This window comes from Mirounga leonina, unplaced genomic scaffold (genome assembly GCF_011800145.1).
Source record: "Mirounga leonina isolate KUSES-001 unplaced genomic scaffold, KU_Mleo_1.0 Mir_181257, whole genome shotgun sequence".
NCBI classification, from domain to species: Eukaryota; Metazoa; Chordata; class Mammalia; order Carnivora; family Phocidae; genus Mirounga; species Mirounga leonina.
In genome coordinates, this window is record NW_023270471.1 from 2,030 (window position 1) to 12,564 (window position 10,535).

At 56.5% G+C, this 10,535-nt stretch overlaps 1 protein-coding gene across 3 annotated transcripts; it reads left to right on the top strand.

Moving 5' to 3' along the window:
• Positions 1–208: 208 nt before the first annotated feature.
• On the top strand, positions 209–6,867 carry LOC118023929 (zinc finger protein 446-like). 3 transcript variants are annotated; one of them, XM_035025342.1, is made up of 7 exons: positions 209–599; positions 1,881–2,261; positions 2,339–2,540; positions 2,811–2,905; positions 4,501–4,585; positions 4,809–4,901; positions 5,043–6,867. In XM_035025342.1, the coding sequence occupies exons 1-7, from the start codon at positions 561–563 to the stop codon at positions 5,567–5,569; spliced, it is 1,422 nt and encodes a 473-aa protein (XP_034881233.1). In that variant the 5' UTR covers positions 209–560; the 3' UTR covers positions 5,570–6,867. The 3 variants fall into 3 exon arrangements, with proteins under 3 accessions (XP_034881233.1, XP_034881231.1, XP_034881232.1); XM_035025340.1 differs by lacking the exon at positions 209–599 and having other exon boundaries at positions 941–2,261; XM_035025341.1 differs by lacking the exon at positions 209–599 and having other exon boundaries at positions 941–2,261; positions 4,812–4,901.
• Positions 6,868–10,535: the final 3,668 nt, after the last annotated feature.

Consider the following 10,535-nt stretch of genomic DNA (forward strand, 5'->3'; position numbering starts at 1 on the left):
GTTAGCAGCGTCCCATAAGCTGGACAAAAACCTTCATCCCTCACTTCGCAGTACTGACGTCTGAAAACATGTCTGAGACTCTGAGGATATAAATCCTGGGACAGTTTCCTCCTGTGTAAATGAGTGCCCACCCTGGTCCTTGTTCTCGACGTCCTCAGGGCGCTCAGCAGAGGTCGAACGAAGGACCCCAGCACCGTCCTCGCTGGAATCCTTACCGGGGTTGGCGGAGAAAGTCCACAGATTAGGCCGGACTTCCGGGCCCGGACCCTGCTTCCTCCTGGGACCACCTGGAGGCGAGTCTCCGCCGAACTACACTACACAGGCCGTCACTTCCGGCCTCCCAGGAGGACCGGGCGACGCTCTGGCCGTTTCCTTGGAAACAGAGGGAGGCGGGCGGATGTCCTCTAGCGGTTACCAAGGGGACTGCTCAGCGCCTAGAACGAAGCCTCAAGAGGAGCGCTGGGGAGGGGCCTAGGTGGGGTGCTGGCTCTGAATGGCCGTAAGGTCACGCTCCTCCCCCCTCACCTCACTTGCCAATAGGCGCCGGGTCCACTGTGCACATGCGCAGGATTCTAACATACCGTCCATCACGGCCGTTGGTGAGTCTAGGGTCGGATGCAGAGGAAGAGCGGTCGCCGGTGAGGGGAGGGAGCCCCCAAACTCTGCGACTCCTCAGATTTCCCTAGGAGGACCGGAGCTCTTCTCAGTCGTGAGAGGCCTTTGGAAATGAGCGTCCACTGGCGGAGGCCGCGCCCGTCCTTGCGTGCTGAGTCTCACGGGAAACGTAGTCCGAAGGGAGGGGGCGGGTCCTGCCAGCAGGCGCGTGATTGGCCAGGGCGCAGTCGCCATGGCAACGCGGGGAGGGGCGGGGAGGCGGGGCCCCTTACCCGGAGGGGCTTCCTGGCGCCCGCGCCGCGGCGGAGGTGCGCGCGGGCTCGGCTGGGCGGGGCGCGCGGCTCGTTCCTTCCCCGGGAGCCGGGCCGCTCGGTGCTCCCGCCCTCCGGAGTGTCCGCCTACCTCCCGACGTGCCCTGCGCTCTCCACCTCCTAGCCTCAGCCCGGCCGTTCTCCCACCCAGCGCGGCGTTCCCTTTCCTCTGGCGAGAGCTGTTCTTGCCCCTCCCTTTTGGGAGACGGACTCCGGGGGCTCAGGCCGGTTCTAGCTGGGCTGCCGGGCCCCCCAGGTGGCCTTGTTTCATTCCAGACCCTCTTGACGGTCGGGCCACGGTGTCCGCAACTCGTAGCTTTGTTTTGTTCTGTTTTGCTTTTCACATGCTTGGTTCGGGCGGTGTGAGTCAGTCGCAGTTCGCTGTGGTCAGCGAGCGCGTCCACAGTCCCTGCCTCGACCCATGGCACAGACGTGCCTCGTACTTCTAGCCGGCCCCCCGGGTGCCCACTTGAGTCAACATGTCCCGATGTCCTGGCGATCATGGGGACGCGCACCCCGCCATAGCCCAGCATGGCCCCGTATCCTACTGCTGCCTCTTCCCACCTTCACTGCCCCCGCTCACCGGGGGTGATGGCCTCACCCAGTCCCTGGCTGCCTGTCCCTCGGCCTCCTGCCTGTCACTTTCCTTGGCTCATGAGGCAGACCCTGGAAGCCTGCGATGACTCCTTTTGCCTACCTCTTCATCACCCCCTGCAGTTTCCTGGAAGCTCCATTGGACAACTTGCCTCCAAAGCATTCATCCACAAGGCTTCCTTCGGCCGTCAGTTCCTGTCAGCGGCCCTCTCCTGTGACCCCTCCAGGAAGCGTTCCCAGCCTCATGCATCCCTGGGCCAGGGTCCTCCCTCAACCAGCCTCAGCCCCCTGGGCTGGGCCTGTCTGCTCTACCCTGGCCATGGCTTCTTAGCCCGCACCCTGACCCTTCCTTTCCTGCAGGTCCCTCTTGTTGGCTACAAGAAGACACCCAGTACAACAATGCCATCCCCACTGGGCCCCCCACGCCTGCCCTCTGTGGACCCCATGGCTATCCTGGAGGAGCCTGAGGCAGCACGCCTGCGCTTCAGGGGATTCTGCTACCAGGAGGTGGCGGGTCCCCGAGAGGCCCTGGCCCGGCTCCGGGAGCTGTGCCGCCAGTGGCTGCGGCCCGAGGCGCACTCCAAGGAGCAGATGCTGGAGCTGCTGGTGCTGGAGCAGTTCCTGGGCACACTGCCTCCGGAGATCCAGGCCTGGGTGCGGGGCCAGCGGCCAGGCAGCCCTGAGGAGGCTGTAGCCCTGGTCGAGGGCCTGCAGCATGACCCTGGGCAGCTGCTGGGCTGGGTGAGTGTGGCCAATGTTGACTTCTTGAAGGGTCAGGAGCCAAACTAGAGCCCCTGTGACTTTCCTCTTCCCTTCAGATCACAGCCCATATCCTGAAGCAAGTGGTGCTCCCGGCAGCACAGAAGACAGAGGAGTCCTTGGGGAGCTCCCACCCTTCAGGGACAGTGGAGCTCCTCGGGGCGACCTCTGGGGAGGCCTCACAGGACACCCACATGGAGAAGCCTGCCCAGCTTAGCTGCAGTGTGAAGGAGGAGCCAGATGCTGATGGGCAGGAGATGGGTGAGAGTGGGAGCCACACAAGGTCTGGGGGCTCCCGGAGGGAATGTGAATGTCCCCAGATGGGATGGGGACTCAGGAAGGATTGCAGACTGCAGAGCTGGGTCCCAGGAGGCAGGAGGAAAGGAGTGGTGGGCTGCCTGCCGTGTGACTGGCACACACAGTAGCCTCCTGCCTCCTGGCAGAAGAAGGCCAGGGCTGCGGCACCAACACCAGCTCACCTGCCATGGCTCACAGGAGCGGCCCCTGACCCTCATCTGCCTCATTTCCTAGCACCTTCCAACCCCCCAAATCCAGCCCAGTCCCGCGAGGGGCACCCTGGACACCGGGAACCAGCCTCCACGTCCTTCCACCCGCCCAGGATTCAGGTGAGCAGCCCCAGGAGAGAGGTGCAGGCACCCAGTAAGAGGAGTGTGTCCTTGGTGGTCACTCTGCTCTGTTAGTTTTTCAGGCTTCTTGGCTAGCAGCTCTTGTGCTCTTTGCTGCCTGGAAATGGAGTTGGTATCAGGGTCCCTCCTGCAGGTCCTGCAGGACAGGGACAGGCTGGTGGTCTCTCTAAAACCGGGGAAAATTTGGGCCTCAGGCCATGGGATCTGGTTTGGAGTGACTGGAACTGGTAGGGGTTGGCTTCCTCATTTACAGAGAAATTGGGGATTTTGAAGCACCCAGCAGTCTTAAACTGGTACTTGGGGATTTGAACCCTCATGTGCACGTGGGGAGGGGTCAAGATGATGAACCTTGGCAAGAAAGCCTGAGCACCACACAACAGTGTGGCCTCCCTAGCCCACCAGAGATCAGAATGGAGATAGCTAGGCCATAGCCTGCAGCCTCCTCTTTCCTGGGGCTTTCCTCAAAGGCCAACCAGCCCTGGATTGTGGCCAGCGAGGCATGGAAGCTCCACTGAGGCCCCTGCTACCTGGAGTGCTTGGTTCCTGAGTGTGGACAGCAGGGCTCCTATCCTCTCCCAGCAGTTTTTCTCCTAAGCCACTCCACTGGGGAGCGTTCCCGGTGGAAGAGCTGGTTGAGATGTGCTTGGAGGCTAAAAATTCCTCCGGGCTCTCTCCACAGTCTGATGGCACAGTGGGAAACAGCTGGGTGGGCAGGCCACACCCTCCAGCGCCTCCTGATCTACAGCCAACAGCATTCCAGCTGTGGCTTCATGTGGCTGTCTTCTCCCTGTGCCTGGACCTCCAGTGGTTTGTCTGTCAGGATTATTTTCCCCACCCTAGCAAAGCCCCAGATGATGGGATTTTGGGAGGCAAGGGGAGCAGAAGCCAGGAACAGGGAGTGCATCCCCTGGTAAAGTCCACAAGGGTCCTGCTTCGACCACCAGAGCTCACCCTCTGGCAACAGGCAGGAGCCAGCCCACCGCCCCACTCACACACATCTGAACCCTGGGGTGCTTGGCTGCACCTCCTAATGAGAGCCCTCCTGCCCTCAACCTCCCCGCAGCCAGGTCCCCACATCTAGGAATGCTGACAGCTTTCAGCAGCTCCCCCAAGGAGGATCTCTGTTACTTTTATAACCAGAGGCTTGGGGAGAGGTGGCTGGATCCCCTTGGGTCCCCCAGGCCTTTTGCTATCAATGCAGCACACTGTTCAAGGCAAGGAGGTGGGGACAATCGTATCGGGCCCCCACCTAGGCTTCCCGCAGAACCCATCAGGGGGTTCTCAGCTCCAGTCTGTCTGGCTAGACTATGGAGTGGGGCTTCTGAGGGCGACAGGTGCTAACAGTATCCCCCCAGTGAGCTGGAAGACAGCTCCTCTCTGCTCTGTTTCCCAACTTTCACACACCCTTCTCATCTTCATCCTTATCGAGCAAAAGAGCCTTAGGTAACCTGCCTGCTCCCTCAAGTAATTAGTAAGGTTGTGACTAGGGGACACGGGCAGGGTAGGGCACTGCAGGGCGGGGCGGAGAATGGGGGGTGGACGGGCACCAAGGGTGATGAGCCATATCCCCACAGGAGGAATGGGGGCTACTGGACCCGTCACAGAAGGAACTGTACTGGGACGCAATGCTGGAGAAGTATGGCACGGTGGTCTCCCTGGGTGAGGACCAGCCATGACCCCTCCTTTGGTGTGTGCATACCACTGGCTGTAGGGCTCACTGCCCGGCCCTTCCCTGTGCACGTCTCCCAGTGCTCACCCGAGGTCCCGCTTGTTACCTGGGGGCACCGTGTCACCCACCGGGGCCCCCACCCTGCCCCTAGTATGTAAGAGCCCCTCACCCACCCCCATGCCAGGACTGCTCCCTGACTGTCCCTCACCCCAGCAGGGATACCAGCCCCCCCGCCGGAGGCACGGGCTGAGTCGGGGCCAGGGGCCATGCGTACGGGGACAGAGGGTCGAAGAAGCCTCCACCCAGGTGAGTGCTCCTCCATGCGACCTGAACCACCTGTTCTCTGGTGGGGTGGGAGCTTGTCTGCCCCCACACACCTGGCGGGAGAGGGTGGGCCAATGTGAAGGGCACTGGGCTACCTGGGACTGCCACCTCTCCTTCCCCCAGGAGATGAGAGTGAGAGCCACTGCGAGGGTCCGCCCCACTGCCCAGAGGCCCAGCCCCCACGGGGCCCGGGGTCTGTCACCTGGGAGGGCCCGTCTGGGGCCTCTGTGTCTGCCAGGGCAATGCTGGAAGCAGAGCTGGAGCCTGGTGCCCCGCGAAGGAAACCTTACACCTGTGAGCTGTGTGGCCGAGGCTTTGACTGGAAATCAGTCTTTGTCATCCACCACCGGATGCACGCAGATGGGCAGGGTACACGGGCCCCGGTACTGGCCACCGGGGGTGCTCAGAAGCTGCCACAGGGTTCCCGGGAGCCAGGCACACCCCGGCACCCCCGGCGCGTGCTCCCAGGGCCCCGGAGCTATGCATGTGAGGAGTGTGGGCGCAGCTTCAGCTGGAAGTCGCAGCTGGTCATCCACCGCAAGAGCCACGCGGGTCAGCGGCGCCACTTCTGTGGAGACTGCGGCCGTGGCTTCGACTGGAAGTCCCAGCTGGTCATCCACAGGAAGAGCCACCGGCCCGAAGCCCCATGAGTGGCTCGAGAAGGCGGCCTCATCTTGGGGGCCTTGGAGCCTCCAGGGCCTGGACGCAGTTCCCGGGGCTCTGGTCCCAGCCTTCCCGGGGCTGCTCAGCCTCTGTCTGTGAATCAGAGTTCCCAGGAGGGCCCCGTGCCCCATTTCAGTCTCCCCAAAACAGCCACCTGGGTGTAAGTAAAAGAAGCTGCCCGATGGGGCCTGGCTTGGAACCCACTGCCTAAGCCTGGTGACTTCCAAGCTCTGAGATCCGCAGCTGTGACCTGATGCAGGCTGACAGGCTAAGGACTCTCCCTACTCCTGGGACCTTAGTGGCCCCAGGTGGATGCTCAGAAACTGCCCCTTTCCACCCTTCCTGAAGCTTCTGGGCCTGATGTCTTGGTGTGGAAGGTGCTGAAAGCTCAGGAGAGCATGCTTTGCTTCTGTTTGCAGGCAGATGGAAAACTAATGACCCTTCACATTTGAGATTTTTTAAAAATCCCACTTTTATAATGGGAAGTTTCTGCATAAGAATTCTGATCTCTGCTTTCTGCTGGTCAGAATATCAGCAGTGCCACTCCTGCCTGGCGGCTGGACCCACAAGAAGGGCCAGCAGTCCTGGCCACCTGGCCTCCTTTGTTCCTCGGCCACCATGTCTTTCCTTGGTCTCTTTGGCCTTTGAGCTCTTGAGTCCCAGCTTGAGTGGACACTAAGGGGACTTCTTTGCAAGTATGGATGAACAAGGAGGGTGGCCTCTGAGGAAGGGCCCACAAACGGATGTCACTGGGGCCATGTGATTTAAAAGTAGTCTGTGATCACTTAGACAAATTTGAAATATACAAGAGAGCAAAGGTAAGGGAAATGACCCCGAGTTCCACTGTCTCATGCCAGTGACTATTCCAGGAGTCACACGTAGGGGCATTTTATAAATCATCTTGTGGAGTTGCTGTATATATCATGCTCTTCTCACCCATTTCCCTGTTACTAAAAATGTATTTTGATGCCTGGGTAAAAATTCCGTTTTCTGTCCAGCAGCGTCATTTCCTACCAAGCCCAGATAGTTCATTGTTCCCCCTGTGGTACCCAGTGCATCACCAGTGATGCATGCTCCCAGGCATACACTTGGGGCGGGACTCTGCCTATTTTCCTTAGACTCGGTCTCCCAAAGTAGGATTGTTGCATCTAGAGAGCATGGGACTTTCGTTTTCTTTTTGCCTTGAAACAACACTGGATTCCTTGAGCCAATTCCAAGTCTTCCCCTCCCCCCACAACACCAAGCAGTTCTCCAACAGAAAATATTTTTTAGGGACGCCTGGGTGGCTCAGCCGGTTAAGCGTCTGCCTTCAGCTCAAGTCACGATCCCAGGGTCCTGGGATCAAGCCCCACATCGGGCTCCACGCTCAGTGGGGAGTCTGCTTCTCCCTCTCCCTCTGCCCCTCCCACCTGCTCTTGCTCTCTCTCTCTCCCTCTCTCTTTCTCTGTCTCAAATAAAATAAATAAATAAAATCTTTAAAAAACAAAAGTTGAAGCATGAGAAAGATTTGATGCACCACTGCAGGCTTTGAAGATAGAGGGAGTCACACTGTGGCCTCTGGAAGGTAAGAACAACCCCTGGCTAACAGCCAGCAAAGAAACCGGAGACCTCAGTCCTACAACCACAAAGTATTGCAATCTGCCAACAACTTGAATGGGCTTGGAAGCAGATAATTCCCAGGTCTTCCAGATAAGAGCCTAGCCCAGCCAACGTTTTGATTTCAGCTTTGCGATACTCTGAGCAGACAACCCAGCCAGTGTCTCCCGGATGTCTGACCTACAGAACGGTGAGCTAATAAATGGATGTTTTAAGTTTTAAGTTTGTGGCAATTTGTTAAACAGCATAGAAAACTCAATACAACCATGTATTATTAATGGGTTTAGTACTGCTCATGGCCAAAACTATAAAACTGGCCTGCATCCAGTGATGAATTGGAGTGTGGAATAAAACGGTGATAGTGTTTTTCAATAAAATTTTTAAAAATAAGAAACGAGGGGCACCTGGGTGGCTCAGTCGTTAAGCATCTGCCTTCAGCTCAGGTCATGATCCCAGGTCCTGGGATCGAGCCCTGCATTGGGCTCCCTGCTCCCCAGGAAGCCTGCTTCTCCCTCTCCCACTCCCTCTGCTTGTGTTCCCTCTCTCGCTGTGTCTCTCTCTGTCAAATAAAATCTTAAAAAAAAAAAAAAAAGAAAAGAAATGAAGCAAATAATGACTTTGGAAAACCTTAGCAGTATCTACTACAGCTAAATCTATGTATACTCTTACCTGAGCAATTCCACTCCTGGGTATGCACCCAACAAAAATGAATGCTTGTTTCAGTTCAGGTCATGATCTCAGGGTTGTGAGATGGAGCCCCATGGTCGGGCTCCACACTCAGCACAGAGTCGGCTTGTCCCTTTCCCTCTGCTCTTCCTCCTGCTCACTCGATCACTCTGTCTCTCATTCAAATAAAATCTTAAAAAAAAAGAAATGAATGCTTATGAGCGCCAAAAGACATGTACAGAAACATTTAGAGCAACTATTTATAAAAGCGAAAAAATCAGAAAACAGCCCAAGCCCACTGCAGTTATCAATGTATTGCCTCTCTGCTCCATATCATTACCTGTCTGCATTAACGGGCTGGACCTTGTAGTCGGTTCTCCTTTGCAGTCAACATATTAAGCTTTGTCAGTAGAGGGCACTGGAGGGAAACTACAAGGTGCCTTCCTGTTTCTCTTCCACCTACTACCACAGCAGTGCTACATGTGGAAGACTGCCCAGAGTAGGCATTCTCGGCTAGCTCAAAGCCTTGGCCCGGCCTAGTAACCACCTCACCACGGTATCCTCCTGATGTGGATACCATGCACCCCAAGGTACCCTGCTAGCAAGCAGCTTCCCAATGTCTCTTCCAACAGATACAGCTGTAGGCCTTGTACCTGCGGCACCTGAACTCCCTCCGTGTACCCCCTTAGCGCCTTGGCCCACCACCACACCAAGGTGTTTCCTGCTTGGCTTGGGCAACCCAGAGAGTTTCTCTGCCACCCAGTATGCTGCAAACACCCATTCCCCAACAAAGTCTGAGCCCCAACCTTGAGGAGAGAGCTCCCACTTGAAAGTTTATTCTTACTTAGGGCAATCTCTCAGCCCTAGGATTTTAAGAGTTACTCCCCTATTATAATTAATAACTTTTATTTGTTTATTTTTAAGATTTTATTTGTCAGAGAGGGAGAGAGCAGAAGCAGCGGGAGCAGCAGGCAGAGGGAGAAGCAGGCTTCCCGCCGAGCAGGGAGCGCGATGTGGGACTCGATTCCAGGACACTGGGATCACAACCTGAGCCGAAAGCAGCCGCTTAACCAACTGAGCCACCCGGGCACCCCTATAGTTAATAACTTTTTAAAAAAAGATTTTATTTATTTATTTGAGAGAGAGAGAATGAGAGACAGAGAGCACGAGAGGGAAGAGGGCAGAGGGAGAAGCAGACCCCCTGCCGAGCAGGGAGCCCGATGTGGGACTCGATCCCGGGACTCCAGGATCATGATCTGAGCCGAAGGGAGTCGCTTAACCAACTGAGCCACCCAGGCGCCCCTATAGTTAATAACTTTTTAAAAAAGATTTATTTCTAGGGGGTGCATTGCTGTTTCTGTCAAAAAAAAAATCTTTAGGGGCGCCTGGGTGGCTCAGTCATTTGGGCGTCTGCCTTCGGCTCAGGTCATGATCCCAGGGTCCTGGGATCGAGCCCCGCATCGGGCTCCCTGTTCGGCGGGAAGCCTGCTTCTCCTTCTCCCTCTCCCACTCCCCCTGCTTGTGTTCCCTCTCTCGCTGTGTCTCTCTCTGTCAAATAAATCAATAAAATCTTTTAAAAAAAAATCTTTAAAAAAATAAGAAAAAAAGATTTATTTCTAAGTCTATCTACTGAGCACAGAGTCAGATGGAGGGCTCCATCTCACAACCCCGAGACCATGACCTGAGCTAAAATCGAGAGTCAGATGCTCAACCGTCTGAGCCACCCAGGCGCCCCTATAGTTAATAACTCCTTATATCAAATTTACCCTGTTCAAATTACTGTGTGGCTTCTGCCTCCTGACTGGGCGCTTACTGATACACCCACCAATAGCAGTGTGGATAATTACGCTGGCTATGCATGCAGTGAAATACTCTGCACACAGCAATGACCAAGAACAAGTGATTGCTACCTGTGGTACTGTTGAATTTTAGGCACAGATGGAAGGGGGGGACAGAGCTTGGCCTCGCCCAGCAGTATGGGGCTCTAAAGCCTCTCCAGCTTCACTTCCCAGTACAGGGTCCTCTGGGCAAGCTCCAACTGCCCCCACTTCTTCCTGGTGAAGGCCATGACCGTGTCCTCAAAGGTCATAGGTCCTTAAGACAGGGACATGCCTGTCCAGCCAGGCCTAGATCATCTCCTCTCCATCCTTGCTTTGAACAGATTCAGGGGAGGGGGCAGAACAGGCAGGATTCCATTAGCGCCCAGGGTTAGGAGGGACCCAGGCCCAAACCCAGAGTCACTAGAAGAGTGGACACACATTCCCAAGAAGTTCCATCTCCATCCACAAGACTGCTGTTCATCCCTCATACCTGTTTGGCCCTCCCTGCCTTGGGGACATGCCCTTCCCTCCCCTCCACTTTGGCCAGCCCTTACACCACAGCTCCTGATTCCCTTACACCACAGCTCCTGATTCGCATCACCCTCAGCTCCTGATTCCCACGGCTAACTGCCCCTTGGGTCCCTACCCGGAAGTCTCCAGACAGCTTAGACTTCATTGGCTCACCCCTCTGGCCACTTCCCGTATCACTCAGTGGTAACTCCATCCCTCTAGGTGCTCACAGCTGAAACCAAGGGGGCCCCCATAATCTTCATCTGGGGTTCACAATCTGGCCACCCCTCACTCTTCCACTGCCGCCATCCTTGTTCTTCATATCATAGCTCTAGCCCCTCCACTGAACTGGCTTCCCCCC

Excerpts from the sequence above, each read along its gene's own strand:
- LOC118023929 (XM_035025340.1), top strand. The coding sequence starts at position 1,458 with ATGGCCCCGTATCCTACTGCTGCCTCTTCCCACCTTCACTGCCCCCGC. Across the intron at positions 2,262-2,338 it reads CTGGGCAGCTGCTGGGCTGG|ATCACAGCCCATATCCTGAA; the intron begins GTGAGTGTGGCC and ends TCTTCCCTTCAG. Across the intron at positions 2,906-4,500 it reads TCCACCCGCCCAGGATTCAG|GAGGAATGGGGGCTACTGGA; the intron begins GTGAGCAGCCCC and ends ATATCCCCACAG.